The sequence below is a fragment of the Leptinotarsa decemlineata genome, unplaced genomic scaffold (genome assembly GCF_025532065.1).
Source record: "Leptinotarsa decemlineata unplaced genomic scaffold, Ldec_3_MD MMD2_tig00000026_RagTag_RagTag, whole genome shotgun sequence".
Taxonomy (NCBI): Eukaryota; Metazoa; Arthropoda; class Insecta; order Coleoptera; family Chrysomelidae; genus Leptinotarsa; species Leptinotarsa decemlineata.
The window spans coordinates 5,153,544-5,180,229 of record NW_027412539.1 but is presented as its reverse complement, the minus strand read 5'-3'; the positions used below and the strand labels follow the sequence as shown (position 1 = coordinate 5,180,229).

General features: G+C 35.7%; 1 protein-coding gene and 1 long non-coding RNA gene across 2 annotated transcripts; one reads left to right on the top strand and one right to left on the bottom strand.

Annotated features, from left to right (window-relative positions):
- Positions 1 to 7,227: 7,227 nt before the first annotated feature.
- On the top strand, positions 7,228 to 9,175 carry LOC141480907 (uncharacterized). The gene is made up of 2 exons (XR_012464623.1): positions 7,228 to 8,641; positions 8,702 to 9,175. It is a non-coding gene; the product is annotated as an uncharacterized lncRNA (long non-coding RNA).
- Positions 9,176 to 19,687: 10,512 nt separating this feature from the next.
- Positions 19,688 to 20,946, bottom strand: LOC141480906 (uncharacterized). Its single transcript, XM_074171644.1, has 2 exons — positions 20,687 to 20,946; positions 19,688 to 20,632 (listed from the first exon to the last, which is right to left on the bottom strand). The coding sequence occupies exon 2, from the start codon at positions 20,629 to 20,631 to the stop codon at positions 19,825 to 19,827; it is 807 nt and encodes a 268-aa protein (XP_074027745.1). The 5' UTR covers position 20,632; positions 20,687 to 20,946; the 3' UTR covers positions 19,688 to 19,824.
- Positions 20,947 to 26,686: the final 5,740 nt, after the last annotated feature.

Genomic DNA, 26,686 nt, shown 5'->3' with positions numbered 1-26,686 from the left:
AGTTTAATCAGTCCATACATCTCAGGTGGGGATTCATGCAGGTATATATATATATATATATATATATATATATATATATATATATATATATATATATATATATATATATATATATATATATATATATATATATGTTAAATCAGAATTTCTCACACATAGGACTATCTGGTTTTTCCGGGTATTTGATTCGTGAATGTGATATTATCTTTAATTTCACCAACGTTTCGAAAAAATCTCATTTGTCATTATCTAGGTGTGCTGTTACGTGTTCGGAAGTCAGTTGACCCTGCTCGACTCACTTCTTACTATACTGGTAAAATGGTATTCGTTACGTGTTCAGAGATAGAGTGTCCATTAACGCTCTACTACCTACTACTTGAGTTCTTTTTCTTCTTAGTTAACCTCATCTCCCCGTTAAGGTATCGAATATTAAATCTGAATTTCTCACGGATAGGACTATGCTGAACTGGTTTTTCCGGGTATTTGATCCGTGTATGTGATATTATCTTTAATTTCGCCAACGTTTCGACAAAATCTCATAAGCAGGTGAGCAAACGTTTACGCTCAAGTGATGATTAACCAAAACCAGAGGCGAAAAAGTCCTGTTCGGTTGAATCTAAGGCATCGTCAGGTGTCGCTGATGTGCAAGAACCCTCATATATCTGTCTACCTCATTAACGATGGAACAGCAGAGCATATACTTTATGCCTGCCCCGCTGGGGACTGAATCAGGTTTTTAAAGTTCGGCAGAGTCGTACTCTTACCATCTGACATGAAAGACCACTCACCATACAAACTAATCGGCATCGTTAAGAAGCTGGGTTTATTTGGTCGAGTGTGAATAAGTGTGAGCCACAATATACCTTCGCAGGTTGCGGTGGAGAGTCGAATAGACCCACTCACTTTGAACCTAATCTTACCTAACCTTATGCTGATACCTAAACAAAGGTATCAGCATAGTTTGTCTGAGTAAACAACGATACGATTCAAAAATGCAAGAAATAATGGAACAATTAGACACCACAATGTTGGAAAAAGACCTCACAAAACTCTTCACACTCCAACTGAAGAGAAATCTTGAATATCCTACGTTCCTTTTCCCCACATAATGGGACAAGAAGAAGACTACCTGCATGAATCCCCACCTGAGATGTATGGACTGATTAAACTACACAAAGAAGATAACCCAGCCAGACCGGTAGTTTCATATACTAATACTTCTAATTATAAGCTGTCAAAATTCACGAATTGTAAATTCAGGGAGGTCTCTAATTTTAAAACTTCCCACACCATACTGAATTCTATAGATCTGACAAACAAACTCAACAACATACAAATTAATAATAACATTGAATTAGTAATGTTTGATATCAAGAACATGTTTTCATATATTCAAACAGATGAATGCCTTCCCCTGATAAAAATCTTATTAGATAGACATAACACTAACCAATATGTCAACAGTGACCTCTGTGAACTGTTCAACACGTGTTCAGAACAAAACCATTTCAAATTCAATAATGCATTTTACATACAAAACTCAGGCTTACCGATGGGATCACCGTCCGTAACTGGCGTCTAAGTCTAAATCATTCAGAGAATAATCTCTAGTTAGTTTTGAAAATGGTGTAATGACCAAACCTAGTCAACAAATATAAAACCATCGTGTAAAATAGACAAAAGTGTGTTTTTGTAGTGTATCCTCAATAACCTATTTTAAAAATGCTTAGTATCATTTTGATATATTTGCTTTTCGAAATTTGGAAACGTTCAAACTCAAGAAAGTATAACACAAAATGATATCATGAATACTGAATATTTTTCTCAAAGACTGATAGTAACTATGAGGAAACACATTTAAAAAATGTGATTGAACTTGGGATATTACTCAAATTATTCGCAATAGGAATATTTCAACTTTTCAGTCGTAAATTTATTTTCAGTTGAATTAATCTTTCATGATAACTAGCAACTGTATGTGTTAATCGATCAATAGAGTAATTGAGTCAAACAATGTCCCAATAACTATTTAAACAATCAGTCAAGCCATCAATCCTACGATATAGCAATCATCAAATCAAACAAATACATATTTGTATGAATCTGAATTGGACCCTCATTTATTATCCACCTCCATTGAGTAATTTGATTATCGATTAACCATTTGTCATTTTCACCAGTATGGTCGTTGTAGCACCTCACCTGGCTGCTTTATTCCTCACGATATAAAAGGTTACGATAGCTTTGGTTTCTGAAACAATTATGAGAATAGATAATATGTGTTGTTTATTGAATCAGATCTGTTATTCTATAAAGTATGATGGTTATTTTGTTTTTGAATAAATCGTTCTGAACTATATGAAATTTCTACTTGAAGTACGCATCATCGATAACAGCAAAGTTATGTGGGTGTGAAGATGACACCAATGAGATGAAAATATTTGAAGAGTGAAATTGCTAATGGAGCTCATTACCAGAAAAGAAATTTCCAGGAAGTGAACATAGTACCCTGGCAAGAGGAGTTGGATTTGTTAGCATGACACATGCAAATGTGGGCACTCAGATGCTTCGGAAATTCTAGTCCTGAAATGATTATGTGAAAATGTTTTGAATAGTTCAAAAAGCATATTTCAGGAGAAGTAGAAAACGAGTTGGATATAAATGCATTCTCTAGCATCTGAATGAAATGCATCCTTTGGCATCTGATAGGAATAAACTTGACAGCAATGTCCTCGCTGTCCATCGTACCAATTATCTATCACCCAAGGTATCATTTATCCGGAACCAATCAGATCTGTCCAACACCAAAGCATTCAACGTAAAATTTATATCAATGTCAATATGCTTTTGATTTTTGATGAAGATGCATAGACACCATTATACAGGGCGTTCCAAAGAAAATTTTTCCCCCTGTAAGTCAGAAACGGGCGAACATTTCAAAGAACACGTTAATTTTCATTTATAGGGGAATGATTCTAATACGGAAATCATACCCGAAACTTCATCCCCCTGCGGTAAGCAAATACCCCCCTTTTTTTTCAATGACATGGGGACTAGAGTGATAAATCATTTGAAAGGCCTTTTGTCCCTCTATTACTTTTGTAATTTTTTTCGAAACTGGTTCATGCATTAAGAAATTAAATGTTGAACGTTTTAGAGCTTATGCCAAATATCTAAAAGAAAAGACAGCAGCCGCTAGGCAGTACTATGTAACTTTACGCAACTTCGTCAATGACGCAATAAAACGTGAAAAAATAGCATATATAAAATTTGTTTTCAACAAAAATAGAAACAATTCAAAAATTACATGAAGAAATCTTACAGATTGGGGTGTTACTACAAAATCATCCTCGCAAACCAATAGCCTGCCAATTGAACTAAGTGGACCTGAAAAAATCAATGACTATTTTTTAGACGTGGCTGGACATTCAATAGTAAATGATGACACTCTTTCATTCTACAATAATGAATTGAACGCTCCTATGAACTTTTCCCTCACCGATATATGTGATGATGATATTTTGACTGCTATCAAACAAATAAAATCTAATGCTTAAGGTAATGACAATATAAATATCAAGATGATTTCTTCAGTGATACCACACTGTATTGATGAAGTTAAACATAAACGAGTCCTTCAGACAGGGTATCTTTCCAGATGTTTGGAAGGTTGCTAATATTACAATTCCGAAAAAGAATGCACCTACCACGTTCAGTGACCTACGCCCTATCAGCATTCTGCCCTCAATCTCTAAAGTATTTGAGAAAAATGTTTCCCGTCAAATAAGAGCTTTTCTTGAAGAAAATCTAATACTGCCGTTCGAGCAGTCTGGGTTTCGCGAAAAACATGGAACACAGACTGCCCTCTTGAAAGTAATCGACTATCTTGCGAGATTCAGAGATCAATCAAAAGTCACCATTTTGGTACTGCTTGATCAAATTAAAGCTTCCGATTTAGTTAATTTCGATTCACTCATCAGCAAGCTCAAGTTTATAGGATTCGATGACATTTCTCTTAAATGGATGACCAGCCATCTCACAGACCGATCACAGAGGGTCAAACTGGATGATTACTAAAAGAAACAGTCTCAGGTGTACCGCAGGGAAGTATTTTAGGACCCTTGATGTTTTTAGTGTTTACTTTTTATTATCCCACATTTTTATCACATTGACAAGTACATCTATACGCAGATAATATACTATATTTGTATTCTCATAACACCGATACAGAAACTTGCGTGACCAATATAAATACAGATTTGCACAAAACATTTCTGTACTCGGAGAATCATGAACTGAAAATCAATCCAAATAAAACTTTGGCCTTATGCATATATATATATATATATATATATATATATATATATATATATATATATATATATATATATATATATATATATATATATATATATATATATATATATATATATATATATATATATTACAATGTAGGTTTTCACGGATGGTAGAATATGATGTGTTGTTTTTCCGGCTGTTCATCCGTTGTGTACTATTCGATAGTCGACGTTTCGCCATCATCTCAGATGGCATTATCAAGACGAGTTACTGCTTCGCTTCGAGAGGTGTAACTGATGTTAGGTTCGTCTTGTGGTGTTTTTATATGGTTTCGCTTGCGTAAGTTGTATGGATTTTGTTACCTGTTTTTCCACCTGAGGGTTGTTGATGGCTTTTGGCGGTTCTCCTACCTGTTTTTCTACCTGAGGGTTGTTAATGGCTTCTCCTACCTGCGATGGTTCATTATCAATTTGTGGTTGTCTTTGGTGGTTGTTTTTAATTATTGTTTTCTAAATCCTTGGGATGTTTAGTGAGTCATCCCTTTTGTTGATGAGGCCTCGCTTTTCGATTTCGATAGCTTCTCTGATTTGTCGAATTCTTGGGTTTTGCACCTGTGCTATCTGTTTTGTGGACTCAAAATCAATCTTGTGACATGTTTGTAGATGGTGTTGAAAGAGGGCAGAGGAGGTTTGTTTTGTTCTTATCAAGTTTTTGTGCTCCTGGGTTCTGGCAGATATACGTCTGTTGGTCTGACCGATATATTGTTGACCACAGTCCTCGCATGTGATGCTATATACTCCTTGGTTTTCTAGGAAAATTCTCTCTTTCGGTCTGGGCAGCCAACTGGATATCGTTTTGTGTGGTTTGTAGGTTGTCCGGATGTTTTTACGTCTTAGTATTCTCCCGATTTTGTTGGTCACACCTTTGACATAAGGTAGTGTCACAGATTGTCTGTCGTGTGGAGAATCTTCTGTCGATCTAATGGATGTTTTTTGGTTCTTCTTTGTCTGTCGATGGCCTTTTGAATGATCTTTGGTCCGTAGCCATTTTGTCGCAGAGCCTTTGTTGTCTCCCTCAATTCTGTTGCCCTGTTTGTTGGTTCTGTTAGGCGGAAACTGCGGGATATTAACATGTTGGCTACGGATTGTAGCTGGGTAGGGTGGTGGTGTGATGCTGCTTGTAGGTAGCGGTTGGTGTGTGTGGGTTTTCGGTAAACTGTATAACCCAAGTTGCCAGTTGGTTTTCGTGTTATAAGTAGGTATAGGAAAGGTAGCTGCCTATTCTCCTCTCTTTCGGTAGTGAACTGGATGCGAGGATGGATGTTGTTCAGGTAGGTCACAAACCGGTCTAGTTCTTGTTTTCCGTGGGGCCAGATGATGAATATGTCGTCTACATATCTTTTCCACAGGGTTGCTTTGAGGCGAGCGTTGTTAAGTGCTTTTTTCTCGAAGTGCATCATGAACAGGTTTGCGATCACGGGCGATAGGGAGGAACCCATCGGAGCTCCCTCTACCTGTTTATAGATCTGGTTGTCAAATATGAAATAGGTGTTTTTAAGGCAGTGCTCTGCTAGATCCGTGACATGTTGCGGAAAGCTATGATCAGCAGTCAAGCTGCTGGAAAATAATTCGATGAGAATGAAAAAATGAATAGATAAGTACTTTTTGATCATTCCCATATTGATTTCAATCTAAGAGTCACCGGTAGACAGCTGTTTGAGCCTATTGGGCATCGTCAGTACCGGGCAGGCGATACTGACGCAGTTGTCGGTTGATTGGTCAAACCACCAACACTGACATAAAAACTTGGCAAGTTGACTTGGGTGTCACACCAATAGGTGGTTCCACTTATGTTTCGCTTGCGTTTACGCAGCTATTTTTAAAGGTACTTTCTTGGTTTTTTTTCTCATGTTGTCTTCAATCGAGGACCGCCTGCCCCATACTGACGATACCCAATAGGCTGAAACAGCTGTCTACCGGTGGCTCTTAAATTGAAATCAATATGGGAATGATCAAAAAGTACTTATATATTAATTTTATATATATAACTTTGATGAACATGAACAAACTGTGAAAAGATGTGAGTGGACTGTATTATACTTTTAATGAATTATTGATAAACAATTTCGTCTTATTCTACGAGTGACGCTGTTCCGCATCCATCTTGCGAGTCTCGACTCTGGACCCCTGGCTGCCTGCGCGCGCGTCCTTGTCTTCCCTTCGTGCCTACGTGCGTGGACATATTACAAAATAACAGTCTATCAATGGACAGAATCGTCTTCAACTAATTAAGGCCCATTTGACTTGAAAATTGTCCAGGAGTTATAGCCAGAACTATAGCCATGTGCGGATATATTTCCTCATGACTGTTCTTGTGTTTATTTCTTCACACTTGATTTCTGTTATAAACTGTACAAACTCAATGTTGTTGATGAATAAACATATTATTATTATTATTATTATTATTCGTAATTGGTCTTGATGTGTTCTTCCGGTCATATGTTGTCGATTTTGTGTCGGATTCTGGAGATGACTTCATTTTCAACGCATAGTTTGTATTTGATATAGTTAGGTATGATTCTGACTTTAGCACATTCTTTATTAAACATCAGCTTCAGGGCTACTGTATCATATTTCACTTGTAATCTGTAATACATTGTCATCAATGTTGCTCGACTTGCTGATTTTACTTTTTTGATAGACGACTCCTTTATTTTGTAAAATAAAAAATCACAAAATAAACAAGTCGTTAATCAAAGAAGTAAAATAGCTCATGATATTTTTTATTGTGTTCAATAGGATTGATGCACAACACTTTTCGAATGTTTGAGCAAATAATGATTCTTAACCTGAGTTTCGTAACTACACAAAAGCTTCAGGAATTTTCTTTATTAAATTAATGAATATTATGATTTAAAAGGGGAGTAGTTGTTTACAGCTGATTCTCGGCCTCCCCCCACCACTATGACGTATTAATTGCTTTTTTTATTGGTTGTTGTTTGGTGAAGTTTTTTTGTTGTGCAGTGAAGTCAAGGCGTTGTGACCTTGAAGTGTCTGGTGCATGGATCGTTCAGATTTTTTTTTTCATATGAGATTTTGTGTGTTTATGTGTGTGTGTGTGTGTAGGAGAATGCACGGTACAGGGTTTCATCATGTGCTTGTTTGTCTATGTACAAACATACGTCTGCATACTTCGAAGATCCTCCAAGTAATAAATGCTCCATCGGTGTTAGGGCACCAAGTTAGTAGTGGAGTGACGTCACAGCAATAACCGTTCAACGGCTAGAGAGCGACATGTTCACTCCACGACGTGTGGCAGAGTAATGCGTATTCATCGGTCTGTCCTCACTTCTCCCGAAGCGATGAAGGTTCGCTCTAGCCCCGCTATCGATGGTGACACAACGGCAGCCGAGGACCGTTTGCCTAGCGTCTACCCTCTCCGAGACCGCAACGACCACTGCTTGCTCGTACCGGCAACTGTTATCGCATCAAGTTGGGAGATGGGCTTGGCTGTGACGTCAGGCATCTCTAGTGGATAGCAACTAGCAATGTGAATCTTTCACGGTTTCATGGTGGGGGTGACTCACACTGTTTAATATAAAAGAAATGCCTGGCACACTATGAAATCAGTAGACGAATATATCTGCAGCAGTTAGCAATTGGTAGAGTGTTATTCAGTTCGTAATAGAAGGAAGACGGTGAGTGTATTTGTCTGTTGGAAATTGTTTATATTTTCGTATATATTTTCATCATGTCCGTTTCAAAAGTAGACTTGAATAAAATTAATAATTTGATTGTACAGGAGGTTGAAATAGTAGAGCAAAAGGCCTTATCATCATTGCCAATTGATGAAGTGTTCATAATTAAAAATATGTCAACTTATTCTACACGATTTGGTAAATCAATTTTATTAACTTTGCAAGATGTGAGCAATGATAAATTATTTAAAACATGGCTACCAAAACGTATTTCGTTGCAATTCAGTGATGACGATATATCTTGTATCAACTCATCAGGTGGTAAATATACGATGATGTATTTAGGACAGAGCCAACAAAGTTTTGCTGGCATGAAAACGCGATCTCTAGTCAAATTCAATATAATTGAATAATAATAGTAATAATTTATAGTGAATTTCTTTAGGTCATAGCTTACGAAGTTTTTTTGGTGTGAAAACGCTAACTCTAGTCAAATTCAATATGATTGAATAATAATAGTAATTATAATGAATTTCTTATTGTTTTATAATATTCATATATTAGATGATAATAATTATATGGAAATATAAACATTACTAACTTAGTTGAATACACTCACTTTGTAACTACAAGTAAAATGGGAATGTGAGTATTATATCACTGAAAAATTGGAGGTTGCTTATTGTTTTTTTTATTCAATTTCAGTTCCACCATTTAAAGATGTGGATGCAGTACGCAAGTCAAGATTGGGTCGATGTTGTAGATCTCAAATCATCGGTTCAACATTTGTCGTCTAAATTGAAGGTGTTGGGTGATGGAGCCGAACATGCAAGCAATTATGATATGAGTGTATGCTATGATGAAAAACAAATCGAATTATGCCTTCGTGATGCTGAGAACTATTGGAGTGGTGCAGAAGTTTGTAACAAATTTTTGGATAATGAATTGGAATTGTGGCAACTTTGTGATGTTATGATTGAACTGAACCTAAGAAGATTCCTGTATAGCCTCCAACCATACTTGCCAGAATGGATTATTCATCACTTTGAATTGAATGATGAAAATCGAGAGGAAATTGAAGATGGTCGCGAAAATGATGATTATGAGGAAGAAGTTATTTTAGATAGTCTGTATGTTCCTGTAAATCATAAATAATGTCAAATAAAAAACTTTGTATTATTTTCATGTTTTATTTATTTAAATCTCATGAAATACAATAGAAAATGATTACAAAACAATAAATATGATATAAAATACAATACATGATATAAGTCAGTTACAAATAAAAAAAAAGATCATGAAACAGTACATGATAGAGTGAAAAAAAAGTGTCAATATCTGCTATGAACTGAACCATCCAATGCATTGTATGTTAAAACTGTATCATGCAAAATTAATGCATATACTTTAGTGTTGTCTGGAAACTTGGTCTTCCTCGTCTCAAACTCAATCTTTATATCAATAGTTGATGATTTTGTTGCATTCGGTTGATGAGAACAATCGATGACGAATAGTGGATTCTCTCTAAATTGTCCAATGTCCATCAGAGGTTCACTCATATCTTTATCATAATAACTTCGCTGGAAACTCTCAAAAGCATAATAAGCAGGAGCATCAAGTTTTTTATCGAAATTCAAATTCCAACGCTCATATGGATAAACTTCAGAATTCAAGTATACTCGAATACTATTGATATCAGCAGTTGTGAATTTTGTAATATCCTGTGTTCTATCTTCAGATGTGGTAGTACTTTGGAATGCGATGATGACAAAACGAGGAGTTTCCAATGCGTTAGTTGTTTTGATGGCCCATATGTCTGAAGAAGTCCCACGTAATGATGGTAGTTCATAGAGGTCCCACATACGATACGCCAACTTGATTTTGGCATTCAGACCGCTTTTGTTTATTCTACTCAAAAGTTTGAGCTTGTGTTTATCATCTGGTACAATATGTCTTATTTTCCATTCGATTTTATTTATTTCCAAATCAGCATCAACCTCACCTATATATGAGTTTTTGAATGATCGAGCGATAATCAAAATCAATTCCTGTTTGGCATTCAAGATACTTTTGTTGTAATCTTCAGCAAAACCCATCAAATATTTCAGTGGTAGTTTTCCACTAAAAACATGACTGTTTGTATCCAAGATATCTTGCTTCAATTGTGAAAGTCCCCAACCAGATGTCAATAATGTGTTAGCATAAGATTGTCCAAATGATATCATGGTTTTCATTGTAGATGTTATCCCAGGTTTTCTAACAACAGCCACTTGTTCACCACCCATTTCATAACGAATTTCGTCAAAGAGAAATGCAATTGCATTATTCGAGAGATAGCATGTTTTCGCTACATCTTTGGGGGTGAATTTACCTTCTATGTAAATGAAGCTCTCGGCAATATCTAGTATAACATCTTGATTATTGATTGCAATTCTGATTTCATCCGAATTCCTGAATAGCGGTGATCCATAGGGCTTATATGTGTGCTCATGTAAACTTATGAGAGAATGATCGAGCACTGGTTCATTGAATATATTCAACTTTTCATTGTTTGTTTCGAGCACCATTGTTATTTTCTCACTTTCAATCCAATCGATTTCAAAAATTTAAGATCACTCACAGACAGAGCGTTATGTGCTAACTGTTTAGCATACACTTGTGGAATGAGCTTCTTTTTATGCACACCTTTCTTTTTGATAGTGCAACTCGTTTGGGATTGTTCAATGCGATTTTGTCTATTATAAATGAAACCCATAACAACAGTTATTCGATTTTCTTCAATTCCAAAATAATGAAAATCTCTTCTTCACTTCCAAAATCGATAAGGTTATTTTTTTCATCCAAAATACGCACTGTAATGTTGTGAATCAATTGACGACCTTCTGGACTGACAGGCATATATATAATACTGTGTGGTTCTTTAGTGAGATTGTAGCCAGGTTCAACATCAATATCGAATGAGAAAAGAATGTGGGATTCTTCACCATTTATATATGAACCAGATATTATATTGCAATCTAAGCGGATAAGTCTCACAGTTGTAATGTTTATTGGTAATGATGATTCATGTATCTGATTTGGTGGAAATATTTCATGAGCGAACCCCATCATTTCTGCTATTGAATTTGGATGTGTCAGATCAATTTCATATTTGGATCGCATTTCACATTTGAATGTATTATTATTGGCGTGTAGATAGAAAATATCATCTGCAACGACATCATTTGGTTTTTTATCATGAAACAATCTGAACATGATATGTTTCTGTATGACGGCATTGATCTCTTCTATTTCATAAGCACCACATGGAATTTCAATTGTCAACTTTTGGGGTATCGATGAGTTGTCATTACTGATTCTAAAACTAACTAAGTTATTAGCTTCAGTTATATTATTGATTGTATTGCATCCATAGAATCCCAAAAGTCCTAATCCATAACGACTGTTCCTATCCAATTCAATTGGTGGAAAAAAATCCGCACTCAAGACACTTGTCCCGACAGCTTGTAGCTCGAACTTTCGTGACATGACTGATGAATATTTTGAAACACATTTCAATTTATTATTGTACACAGCAACAGCACATTTGAGACAATTTACACTTTTTGGAAGGTGTTGTATTGTAATAAGTATCATTTTTATTGATACCAATATTCACATCCTCTATATTACAAATACAACACATAGATTTCCGAGGTATAGGACCGTCATTAACATCCGATTCTGAATTTTGATCGTGGTGGTGGTGCTCATAACAATATCTATGTTTCATTATATCGATGTCATCTTGCAGATGCTTAGGCAACTTTTCCCAAACATATGCAATCTCATGTGCAACACATGCAAGTATCACTTCCTTAGGCATATTTGCAAGCATCACTTTATCCATTTTTTTCAAGGTACCATATTTTGAAAACATTCTAAGTGAAAACCCCATTCCCTTGATAGCCTCCCGATCCAGTTTTGGTGTTGAATCCATTTTTATTTGGAAAATTATTTAGAGAGAAACTGCAAGCACAAGTGACCACAGAGAACTGTATTAAATTTCTGTTGTCGATCATAGTTATATTTGATTTTTACATTCGAACATTTTCGAAAGAATCGAGTCAATTCCAATGGTGGGGGTAGATCTCCAAAACTATCGAAATATGTGACTTCTTTCCCACATTTTTTATATGCCACCCAATGTGTTCCTGGTCCACTTATTCCATCTAAATTAACAATAGCTGTCTCGTTTTGTTTTGGACCTGAAGATGGTAATCTATCACGCATAAAAACACCACGAAAATGTGGAATTTTCATTTTTTGTGCATAATAACTGAGATCGTGATCAGTAAGAGGCCTCTGAGGTAGGGGTTCAATTAGTTTTTTGTTTTGTTTGTGGCTTTGTATGGTTTTAAATATAGTCCTAAACCTTTACGGTATGGTTTGAGATATATTCCACTTCCGCGTTTGCCTAATGCTACAGCCTCCATGGTTTTATTGTGACGATTGGCTTCCATTAAAGCCGCTCTGCTGGCTTTTGCCGAATTCACGGCCTTGGTAATACCAGCAGCGGCTCCCGCCAAACTTCCTAGTGCGGATAGTCCAGCAAAAATTGGTATCAATGGTAAAAGTCCACCGATCTTGGGAACAGGAATTATGCGTGGTGTGCGGATTTTCTTCTTTCCACCGGCAGCTTTAAGGTATTTACGTGCCGCCTGCAATGCCACAGTAATAGCTTTTTTGCTATTATTCGTCACAAATTGATTCCCACCAGCTTTCTTCAATACATTTCGCACTTTATGGACTATCCCAGCACCAAATGCAACTTTTTTAATTTTATTTTTCTTCGTTTGTTTCCTCTTACATTTTTTCTTATTGGTACTACAACCCATGCCCATATGTCTTTTCGCTTTCATAATGTTGGTGACAAGTAATGCAGCTGCTCTTTCCCCAATACTCGCGTCCTTCGATTTAACCCTATCCCAAGCGCTGTATTCAAGTTCTTTGTCGGCTAAATGTCTTGCTGCAAGATCGGATGGATGCTTAGAATATTGAATATCGTGTTTTTTGCATTCAATATCTAATTTATTGATTCCAGGGTCGTTACGAGCTAAACGTTGTTTCAATTTTGTACCCGGTCCACAGTATTGATAACCTCCGGGTAGATGTAATTCGAAAGGAAGTTTGTTTATTAAATCATTAACAAAACCACAACCTCTTTTAATTTTACGATCACTTTCAATACGTCCGTATCGTTTGATGGTACACATTGAAATGAATAAGCTAATAACATTTATATAGTCTCCAACCACGGCACGATGCGCATTGTAAAACAGAAAGAAAAGTTTGCTGTAGATAATCTAGATGAGAAATTTGGTTGTGGATTGAATGGACAAAGGGTATTCAGACATGGTCCACTACTTCCATCATCAGTTCGAGGACTCATTATAGGACCTTCAAATTGTGGAAAGACGAATGCAATGATATCACTATTAACACATCCACAAGGACTGAGATTTAGAAATGTGTATCTCTATTCGAAATCACTCAATCAACCTAAATATCAGTACTTGCGAAGTGTTTTGGAACCTATAAAAGGATTAGGTTTTTATACATTCAGCAATAATGCAGAAATAGTGGAACCCTCCGACGCTAAGCCTAATTCTGTTTTCATTTTCGATGATGTGATATGTGAAAAGCAAGATATTATTAGATCATATTTCTGTATGGGACGTCATAAGGATGTTGATTGTTTTTATCTAGCACAGACATATTCACGGGTACCCAAACAGTTAGTGCGTGACAATACCAATTTCATTTTAATGTTCAAACAAGATGAGACGAATTTACATCACATTTATTCAGATCATGTTTCACCCGATGTAACATTCAAACAATTCCAATTGATGTGTGTTAAATGCTGGGAGGACCAATATGGATTTCTAGTCATTGATAAGGATAGAAAAATAGATGAAGGTAGATATCGCAAAGGATTCGATAGTTTTATATACCCATGATCTTGTTTTTTACACTTATTCGATCACTGAATATTGTAGAGGTCACTTCATCAGCGAATTAGGCGATAATTTAAAAAAGGGCATTATGAATACAAAAAAAGATTCTGAAAATAAAAACAATGAAATGAATTTGAAACGTCAACTAGTAGAGACAACAGAAGCTGTCAGGCAGAAATTCAACTCTATCAAGAATGATAATATTGAAAATCGTACGACACTTGAAAGATTGTATGAGCCCATAATGAAACCATTGAATGTTTTATCATCAAACGCTACTTCTAAATCACCAGTGTTATCACCAAATCATGGAACTGTTCAATCTACTTCAAATTATCCCATGAGTACTCCAATAGGAAGAAAACAATCTTTTGCTAGTGTATCATCTGTGAATAGTGACACGAGCACACTTCAAGACGATATGAGAACAACTCTATTCGAAACACCATCATCGTCCCACATCGATTCCTCGGATCCTGACACCTCACCTGATATGAATGAAAGTGGTGAAGATGTTTTGATGAAACATTTGAATAATGTAAAATCTAGAAATCCAGCATATGATGGAACATTTGGCGTACGTATGGATCCTATTACACAAAAGCTGAAAATGGGAAGTCTAGTGGTGTATTTCAAAGATGGAAACATTTCATTTTGGGATGCTAATAAAGTGAAAAAATATGAATGCGCAGGTAGTCCAGAATTGTATGATATGATCTTTTTGAAGAATCCACGAGATGTTGATAATAAAGAAACTCGTCAAGTATATTCCAAAATATTGAAAATAACGAATGCTCCATATAAACAATATCATCAGAAGAATGGTTTTAAAAATACAAATTCTAAAAAATTTCGTGAAGTTATCAAACCTCTATTAGACTCACGACAATATCCAATAAGAAGTAGAAGTAAAATTGGTGGAGCACTCAAACGAGTGAAAATGGAGAAAATATATAATTCTAAACCTGTGAATTATGTGTACTGGAATTCACCGAAAGAGTTAGTTGCTCGCCTACGATTATTGGTAGCTTCAAAGTCAGCTGGTCATACAGGACATGACAATGAAATAATTTCAATAATTGAAGAATTACGTGAAGAAGGTATAATATATTAACATATTCACATGTAATGATCACTGTCACATCATCATTCAATGCAGTAACATTATCACATTTTCTCTTTAATCATATTGAAATAGAATGACTAATGAAATAAGTGATGTCAAACGACAAGTTGTTAATGAATTACATAAACCTGCAAGACGTAATTTTCGTAGAAGAATAACCACCATCAAAGGTTTTGCAGATCTATGGCAAATAGATTTAGCTGAACTGCAACCTTATGCAAAAAGTAATGAAGGATACCGATATATACTTGTAGTGATAGATTGTTACTCCAAATATCTGTGGACTGTAGCAGTTAAAGATAAAACAGGTAGTACAGTAACTAATGCAATGAAACATGTACTGAAAGAAGCCAAATACTCCCCCAAACACATACAAAGCGATCAAGGGAAAGAATTTTTCAATAAAAGCTTCTCATCTCTCATGCGAGAATATAATATCAATCATTATTCAACATTTAGCACAAAGAAGGCAGCTATAGCAGAAAGAGTGATTCGTACAATAAAGGGGTGGCTCTATAAGGAATTTTCGATGAGAGGTCACCACAAATGGCTTGATATTCTTCCAACTATAACTAGTAGATATAACAATAAAGTTCATCGTACAATAGGTATGGCACCCATTAATGTTGATCCATCAACAAGATTGATATTCAAAGGTATCAATGGAGTTGGAAAAAAACAAAGTAAACCCAAATTCCGATTGAATGATATTGTACGAATAAGCAAATACAAAAATATTTTTGAAAAGTCTTACACTGCGAACTTTACCACGGAACTCTTCAAGATTGTTAAAATCAATAAAACTTTTCCCGCAACCTATAATCTTGAAGATATGAATGAACAACCTATTAGAGGATGTTTTTACGAAGAAGAGTTATTGCGAACCGAAAATCCTGATGTATATCTGATCGAGAAAGTGCTGAAGAAAAGGAAAAATAAAGTATATGTAAAGTGGTTAGGACTTCCTAGTGAACAGAATTCTTGGATTGATGAATCAAATATGCTTTAAATGTATCTAATAATGTATTTATGAATAAAGTAATGTTAAAGTTCATTATTGTTTTCATTTCAATTATATGTAAGTGAATTGAAAAAATATTGCAGCGGTAAACATTGCCCCAACCATTCGCAATGTTCTGTGTATACCAAACCAAATTAATTGTATACTCCATTCCCGCTTAAAATTTTTTTCAACTCACAATATTGAGAACACAATACCATTCCCAAAACTAATCGCTGTCACTTTGAAATGCTTTCTCCAACTCTTTTCGCCAATTATCTCTCACTGATAATGCCGTCTCATAAAGTCGAGTCGACTCCTCAAGCTCTGCCTGTGCTTGCATTCTCGAACGTTGATTGAATTTGTCATCTTTCATGATTTTTGAACGTAGTTCATCTGCTTCTTTGCTCATGTTAGCCAATTCAATTTTCGCTAATGCAATCTTAGCATCTAATGCTTGAAGAGTGTCCTTATTGACACTAATAGCTTGCTCACTCTTTTCATGTTCAGCAATAGCCTTTTGCGCCTTTACAAGACGGCATTTCGCTTTCTTTTTCATATCTCCAAACCGAAGTAATGGAGTGAAAGAAGATAGCGATTCAGTCATCAAATCACCCTTCATTTCTTTGGATTCACATTTTGTCTTCCTCTTCGATCTGTCACTTTTCGTTGTGGGCTTTTTCTCCTGCAAACCACTTTTCGATTGTTTTTTTTCTTTCAACTCAGTGACAATCGATGAAGATGCATTATTAACCTTCCTTTTGATAGTTCTGGATTTTTTATCAACACCAAGAGGGGGGTAGATGAAGGGTGTTTGGATGATGATGATTGTGAAATGATTGGAGTTTCAACGATAATTTGTTGAATTGGTTCCGGCACATCTGCGAAGTTAACGAAGTCGCTAATATCAAAATCACTTATCGAGTCTTGAGACTGTAAATGTAATACTGGAATATTTTCAAAATTAGTGTGATCGATATCAACAAGTGGTGAACCATCTTCAGCAATCAATAGTGGCATGGAGCTCATGATAATGATTATTTAGGTTTGGAGGAATGATATGTGATAGCAATAGAATGTGGATAGGAAAGGTGATGATGTTACTGATACTTCACCTTTTATAGAAGAAAATAAACTAGCGCATGCGCTCTTTCGTCAACTAGCCCACTCTTTCATCGACTAGAGATGCCATATCCTTCTCTCCCACTTAAAACGAGTCAAGTGATAGGTGGGAGTCGTACCACTTCCGTTTCCTATTCAATCGTATAAGTCGACTTGCGATCCTGAAGTTCATTCATTCACTCTCTACAACTGTGAGCAAACAACAACAAGATGAATTCTGCAAAAATAAATGCTGCATTAAATAGAATATCTGCTGTTGATGAAAACAATTGGATAGACGAATCAGATGATGATGATGTCAATGTTCCGCTAGAGGAAGTGATAGTTGAAGCAGAAGATGTTGGAGTCGATGAAGATGAGATAGACGAAGTTGAAAACGAGGCCAACCAAAGCGACGAAGATGATGACGTGATGGAGTTTGAGAGGGTCATGGATGAAGAAGGAGATGATGAAGGGATAGAAGCTGACACAACTGAAGGCGATGGTGCTTTGAGGATCGGTATGCGAACGCTCAATGTCAGTGAGACATTGGAAGATCCCTTGGATTTGTATTGTGCAATGGATGCATACGTATTGATCAGCACAATAGATGGAGAGAACAAAAAACTATGCTGGTGCTGCTTTCGGTTTTATTCGCATAGAAACAATAATGGAGGGTGGTATGCCCATGTCAACACCCACAACACTGTCTCAATTATGGAAATGGGACAAAATTGGTGTGAAGCTTGCGAGAGGCCACTAACAAACTTCACCCGAGTATCTACATGTATTATATGTAATAATGTCCAACCTGTGGCACAATAACCGTGGACCTACTGGTCAAAAAAAAAACAACAGCCCTTTTCAGGGCTACATTATTCACACAAACGGTAGTAGTAGAATTCACAGATTATGTGATAAATGACTACTTTGACTAAAAAGTCGAAGTTAGGATTTGGTTTATCATCGAATATCTGTGTATATGATGAGTACTACTTTGACTGAAAAGTCGAAGTTGATATTTTCTCAATCATTGAATATAATGATGAGTACTACAGAGTTGGATGATGATACTTTCACATAAGTTTTGACTATAGTGTTAACCTATTTCTGATTGAAAGTATAATGATAGCTCTGAAAATAGTTGTTTATTGTCTTTAATTGTAGCCCTTAAAAGGGCTGTTTTTCCTATTAATCCATACAATGGTATGGACTAACGCTCTTCATCATCAGAAACAATCATGATGGTGTCATCATCTGAATCATCTGTATCTGATGATATACTGATGATGTCGTCCTCATATTCATCAGATTCATCTGAATCAGATGATATACTAATTATGTCGTCCGCATGATCATCTAGCTCGTTATCCTGTAGATCGTCTAACTCATCTACTTCCTCTTGCATACGTTCCGGGAAATCATCAGGAAGATCGTAGATGCGTTGCAGCATTTCTGCGAAGGTTGTACTGAAATGATCAAACGTAGAATCTATTTCATGTACCTGGATGGGTCCTGTACTCATCATAGAAGACTCTGGTACACTCATCGGTTCGGTGGTGGAATCAGCAATCGACATTGTGGAAGAATGATGTAGAACTGGGATTGATACTATATTTATATTGGAAGAAATAAAACGGAGGGGGTGAAGTGTAAATGTAGAACAGTGTTTGAGATTCGAAAACATTAAAAATGACGATCTTCATGAAACTCTGAGCGATTATTATGAGAAATTCTAAGTGATTATTATGAAAAACTAATAAGAGAGAGGGAGGAAGACACTGCCCCAGCCTCGCAGTGCCTCGTGTACACCAACCAAAAAAGTGTGTACTCCGTGGAAGGAAAGGAAAGGAAAGGAAAGGAAAGGGTGGGAGAAACAGGGAAACGATTACATATCGTCGTCGGAATTTAGGACATCATCGTCATCAATTAGGATAGGAGATGGCGGAGGACTGTCCTCGATAAGGATTGGGGATGGTGGAAGTCTGATGTCGCCAGCGTCATCGTCGTCGTCGTCGTCATCCTCATCTGTGATGTCTACAGGCGGTGGGTCACCCCATTCGTCATCCCATTGGTAGGGATCCGGATAATCCCCGTCCGATAAGTCAGCTTCATCACTCCCAGTGACATGCTGAACCTGCACCCTGTAGTCATTATTCATGAATTCGAAGGGAATGTCATGAGGTGCCGTTGTGGAGTCCACGAATCCTTCATGGATAGAAGCCCAGTAAGGATGTTGATGCGCTGGGTCACTGTACGGCTCAGTAGTTGAATCAGGTTCCATGTTGAAGGTGGCTGATCAACTGAATATTCCAACAGATAATTCCTACTTTTATACTTTTGAAAGGGAGTGGGGAGGAGTGGGGATGAAAGAACTTGGAATTGAAAGTGGAAAAAAAGAAAAATAATGAAAAGACGAAGTGAAGAAAAATGCTCCAACCATCGCATTGTTCAATGTGTACCAAACCAAAACAATGTACACCCTTTATTTCACTTCTTTTTTCATTTTTTTTTTTTGTTTTTTATTCCTAAAATTATAATTACAAACCTAAAACTACCATGCTACCTAATTATCCTAAAACTATCCTAGTTGACCTAAAAACTATTTCCCTTTATTCAAAAATTTCTTTATAAATATTTTTAGTTCATTATTGAGCTCTATCGAAGAGGTCTCTGCCTTCCGCCTTTCCTTCAGAGCTGCAGTCCTTCGATCTAGCTCGGCCATCCTCATTAACAACTCGCGCCGTTGGCTAGCAATTTCATTCTCCTCCCGGGAAATGCTAGCCAACGCGGCCTCACTATTTCGTGAAGCAAGTGCAACATCCCTACACCTCTGTAGGAAAGTTTCCATCTCCTGGGGGTTAACCTCTCCGAAAGGCTCCGGCACTGGTGGCACTTGTGGCGCGATCTCCCCGGCAGGCTTCGACACTGGTGGCACGACCTCCATGGCAGGATCAGGCACCGGTGTGAGTTCCATGGGTGTCAACATCGCTGATAATGCAAATTGGGTGAGGATTTCACCTGGAGATGGCACCCTCGGCACCGGCTTATATGCCCTCCGTCTTTCCACTGTCAATGCGAGCGGTGTGGGACGTCTCGGAGGATTCCTTTTGGCGGTCGACCAACTACCTGCATAAGGGTTAGTCCTATTGCATTTACTCCTATACCTTTGAATAGGACCAACCTTAGCTGCAGATTGCCGCTTGGCTTTGTTAACAACCCTGTCTTCCTGAAATGAGACAGGGCTGCGTGGCCGCTGCACACCACCCGAAGTTGAAGCCTTCACCTCTTGGACCATCGCCACCTCGTCTCCCTCGAACATGTCAGGGCTGCCTGGTCGCTCCACCTCAACATCCACAGGTATGATCGATGCCACAGCGTTGTCGATTTCCTGCGTGTAGTTTTCCATTCTGAAAATGTAATACAAAGTTAGTTGTTATGAAAAAGTAACATTGATAACTTACTCAAAATTCGCTTGTTGTAGACTGTAGAAGACTGCTGTATTAGACTGGTGTTGTAGTAGATTGCTGTAGCTGGACTGCACTCGATGAGAAGACTTGTCGTACTGAATGCCGAGAAGTGTGCTCCTCAGGGTGTAGGCAGAAGTGGGAGTGGTGGGAGTGAGGTGGGGGCGCGCATGCGCAATTGTGGGGTGAGGCGAGCAATGGTGGGAAGGGGGCGGGGCTAAAAGTGGAGGAGAGTGGGCGGGGACTACAGTGTGTTGTTAAATTTTTTTTTAATGAAACATAAAATTAAAAATTTTTAGTCATAGAACCGGCATTGGTCATCCTCAGTCATAGAACCGGCATTGATCATCTACTTGAATTGTGACTGGAGAAAAAAATCTTTATTTTTTGTAAATCTATATTATTAAAATCAATAATGGGGGTATTTAATGTTCAGTGTGTATGTAGAATCGATATTTTTTGAGAAATGAGTGGTGGAATCTCATTATTATAATATTGAATTTATTACACTTATTTTCAATTTTACACGAAAAATAGTAATGACAAAAGTTGTAGAGAATTTAATTTCCAACAAATTTGGTCTCTATTATTTTTTTCGCAGGATTGATATTTTTCGAGAAAAGAACGGGTTGTAATCTCATTATGTAATATTGAATTTATTACACTTATTTTCAATTTAACACGAAAAATAGTAATGACAAAAGTTGTAGAGAATTTAATTTCCAACAAATTTGGTCTCTATCAATTTTTTCGCAGGATTGATATTTTTCGAGAAAAGAACGGGTTGTAATCTCATTATGTAATATTAAATTTATTACACTTATTTTCAGTTTTACACGAAAAATGGTAATGACAAAAGTTGTAGAGAATTCAATTTCCAACAAATTTGGTCTTTATTAATTTTTTCGCAGGATTGATATTTTTCAAGAAAAGAACGGGTTGTAATCTCATTATGTAATATTGAATTTATTACACTTATTTTCAATTTAACACGAAAAATAGTAATGACAAAAGTTGTAGAGAATTTAATTTCCAACAAATTTGGTCTCTATTATTTTTTTCGCAGGATTGATATTTTTCGAGAAAAGAACGGGTTGTAATCTCATTATGTAATATTAAATTTATTACACTTATTTTCAATTTTACACGAAAAATGGTAATGACAAAAGTTGTAGAGAATTTAATTTCCAACAAATTTGGTCTCTATCAATTTTTTCGCAGGATTGATATTTTTCGAGAAAAGAACGGGTTGTAATCTCATTATGTAATATTAAATTTATTACACTTATTTTCAATTTTACACGAAAAATAGTAATGACAAAAGTTGTAGAGAATTCAATTTCCAACAAATTTGGTCTCCATTAATTTTTTCGCAGGATCGATATTTTTCGAGAAAAGAATGGGTTGTAATCTTGAGAAAAATTCCGAATCTTGACGATCAAAATTTTTTTTTAATTATAAACCTTTGATAATTCATAGAAAAAGTAAAATATTGATATTAGTGGTTCAAATCCCGGTTTTTTCGCAGGATCGATATTTTTCGAGAAAAGAACGGGTTGTAATCTCATTATGTAATATTGAATTTATTACACTTATTTTCAATTTTACACGAAAAATAGTAATGACAAAAGTTGTAGAGAATTCAATTTCCAACAAATTTGGTCTCCATTAATTTTTTCGCAGGATCGATATTTTTCGAGAAAAGAATGGGTTGTAATCTTGAGAAAAAATATTTTTTTTTTAATTTTAAAATTTATTTTCAAATTTCAAAAATTTTTTTTCAAATTTGCTTTTTTTTTTTTCAAATTAAATTTTTTTTTTCAAATTTTAACAGTTGGGAACATGTCAAGTCAGAATTCGAGTACATCACTAATGCCACTTCAGGGACATTGAAATATATATAATAATACTTGTTGATAACTTTCATTATTAATTTTTCAAATACACATTTTTTTTCCTAACCTAACTTAATCAGGCCCTGCCCAGGCAGGCTATTCCACTTCACTATTCACCATGTTGGTTCAATTAATACGTCATCTGTTGCTTTTGGTTTTGGTTCTATTATTCTAATATTTGGATCAATGTTCAGTCCTGGATATCCCACTCCACCTGATGGCCTGACTTTATGGCTTTTCTCCAAAACTTCAACTCTCTCTTCCAGTACATCATACTTTTTCATTGTAGTCGCTGTTATGTTTGACATAGCATCAAATTTTTTATTTGTAGACGCTGTTATGTCAGACATTTTTATGTCTACATCATTTGTAAGTTTGTCAAATTTACGAGTGAAAGTTATCCGAGCCTCTGCAATTTTATCGTCAAATGCTTGACGGGCATCGCGAGCAATATTGCCTATTGTGGATTGTATTGCAGCTTGTAGGGCTAAAAGTATAACCTCCTTTGTTCCGTTAATTTCCCCCTCAAGGTATGATACAGTTACACAATCACTCTTGTCAATTGGTTCGCTTGTATTTTTCAATATTTTTCTTTGCATGTCATAATGACCATCTTTTGTTAATTTAAATCCATTGCCGGGTGGACCTCGGATGACATTACCACCCCATTTTTTTTTTCTGCCAAATTTATCGATTGTTTTAGACATTGTGCACCCACGATGATTCTTTTCAAACTGATATTCCTTTCTTTTACATTATACTATATATTGCAGTAATCGATTAGGGAAATAGAAATAATACAAATAAAATTTCAATCATTTTATATTCATTACAGTAATACATATACATACATACATAATACATTAATATCACAATACTTCTGTCATATTGAATTTTCCGGTTTTGAAGATATTGAATGATACTTCAATCATTGATCTCGGCAGATAATAAATTAATCAATTGATCCAATGGAGTCTCCTGAGATTGTGATTGTTGAATAATATTACTTATCCAACGAATGTTCTCATTTGGATCGTTTTCATAAAATTCAATATCATTATGACCCCAAGGAAGAGTGTGGGTAGTATTCGGAATGATAAATCGTTTATCGTCGTGGTATGATAATGCAACTTTATTTTTCAATTCAGTATACATATCATGCAACACGCTTCTAAATGAATTCATCTTTCTGAATATCATACCACCTTGTTCGACGATTTTTTGATAATCTTCGCATGTCAATTCATTCTTTATTACCGATCGTTTAACCCCTTTGGCTTTCTTAAATTCACCATCAACAGATTTCACATAATATGCTTTAGCACCTGTACCATAAAAACTCATGATTGGATCATTTGGAAATTCATCTTTGAAGTTACCCAAGACTGAACTTGTTACTGGAATATTGAATTGGTTAACTATACTGTAATTGGATGTATCAAATCTACTTATGTTAGTTTTTATGAATTCATAAAAATTTTCTGTGTTTACTTTAAGAATGAGCGAGTCGGTATCTGTGTAAAGTAAAGAGACATTTTCATCAAAGTGTTGTTTGATGCATCCATAGAAAAAGTCATACATGACTGTTTTAGATAATTCTAATATGGAAAATCCCAAATATAATGGTTTATCGTAATGAACCTTCACTCTACCCAATTGAATGGCAACGAAATTATCAGTGAAAATTGAACAATTTTTGAAATTTGGTTTGGCTATGAGAGTGCTGGCACCTATATTTTTCTTTATATTTTCCCAATGTGTAACGAGTCTAACATCAATTCGATTATCTACATTCTCCATTGTCTTTCCATACACCGCATTATTCATTAGTTTATAGAAATCTTTAACAGATTTGTTGTTAGACCTATTACGCATTTCAGTATTAAGATCTATATAGGGTTTCATCCAGCATGATTGTTTGAATTTCAATACTCTATGTGTATTCATTACAATCAATCCATTTTTGACAGCTTGCTGTAGATTCCTATAATGAACAATATATTTTCTTTTATCATTCAAATTTGGAATTAATTTGGGAATTTTCGATTGTGTACGAGGTGGTATTATTTTTTCGACTAAAAATGGAAGGTCAGAATGTTTATCATGCAACTCTTGTGGATAATGAATGTCCACTTCAAATACATACCCATACGGACTATCAGTACTCACATCCATCACATCAAGATTAAGAATTTCATTTGGTGTCAACCATGTAAATTCACTTGTTGGTAGAGGTTGTGACATACTGTGACCGTATAGATTTGTTGCATCTAAATATGTAATGAATGTGGAAGGTTCATTGGGATTATAATTGGGTAAAAATCTATTATTTGCTATATGTTTCCTCTCGCTACATTGACTAATTCCACCTCGTATACCTTTTTGAAAAAAGTGAATCATATCAATGTCAGTTAGTAATTCCAATTCAACATTAGTGAACTTCAACATGGCATCCCATGATAATCCAGGTGCAGTATAATATTGTGCCGGATCTAAGTTATATATCTCTAAACTTGTGGTGCGGAAGTTTTCAAAAATATCACATAGTAGCAATACATCCGACTTCAAATACAAATCAGAGTATTCCCCCAAATTCTGACACTCGAATAAATTCCAAACATTTCTAGCCCTATCATAATCAGTTTCCGATATATGTTCACAATTGAGTGTGTCATAAAACTGATTTTTTGTCGGAAGTAATGGATAATTCAATTTGTCAATGTCATCAACAAAACTATATGGAAATACACCTTTCTGTCTCATCAAATTGAATTTCTCAATTTGTGGGAAATGTTTGTGCATCTCCAAACATTGATCGGAGGTCAAGTTTGCACCCAACTTCTCCAACGAATTAGTCATAAATTTATAACTATCGATAAATCTCATTTTGAGATAATTCTTCCTAACCACACCATCTTTATCGGTATAGCTGTGTGTGAAGAGATGCTTCGTGAAAGATATATATTTCTCTTTAGTTTGCGGGATAACATCAACTTTCTCTTTATTCCTATACAATTCTTTTATGAATAAATGACAATCATAACCACTTAAATTATGAAAAATGATAGGTATGAAGTTTGGTATTTTGAAATTTAAATTACATTTCGAGTGAGCGGCATGTGATCTTTTCTTTCCTGTGACATGACAATGATCTCTTACTTTGACTTCACCATCAGTAAATGCTTTATTACATATACCACAAGTTCTGGCTGCAGCAAACTGTTCTTCTTCTTCGTCAGTTTGTGTATCCATCGGTTTAGGGTTTCTGAGATGATTTTCATGTATCTCTTTCAAATCATCTTCAATGCTACTCACAAATTTCTGAGCTGCATCTACACCCCTATATGTAACAAATTTTGACAAATCATCATTATATGAACACTTTATCAAATAAGCAAATGAATATGGGGCATGTTTGAATGTTTTAATCGTGTATGAACTTTCAGGATTTGGCTCATTCACATGAATCGGTTTAAGCACTGATTCAAAATCAGCATACACTACAAATGGCACCCTCATTTGCCTCTCAAAGTTTTCAAACATTAGTTTATTTTCCGCAACCATTCTACCATATTTATTGATCTTTAAATTAGTAGTTGGTGTTGTGGTACTAATGTGATTACAATCATACATATTATGACGTAAAAGCAATCTCTCATCAGAAAAATATATCAAACATCCGTCACAAAAATATTTTTTCTGTCTATGAGCTGATAGTTGATTAGAAACTAATCTTGAAAGATCTTTGATCCAACAATAGTGACCATTACCGGAGTCATCAGTTATAAACAACAAATTGACATGTCTCCGGAGTCTTCTCTGTGAGTATCGCAATGGACCAATCACTTCATACTTCATTTTACCCTTCTCAAATGTACTCTCTAAACCGTAAACATTAATTGAAATATCATTCCTATCTTCGAATATTTCGATACTCTTATTATTAACTTTAACCGGAAAATCCATACCTGTGACATCTAAAACAGTGGAAAAATGTGGATATGACGTAAGTTCGGACACTCGACTATCTGCAGGATATAATGCTGATGTTATAGCCCAAGCAAAACAATATTGATCTTCATTACGAACATTCACAACAGCT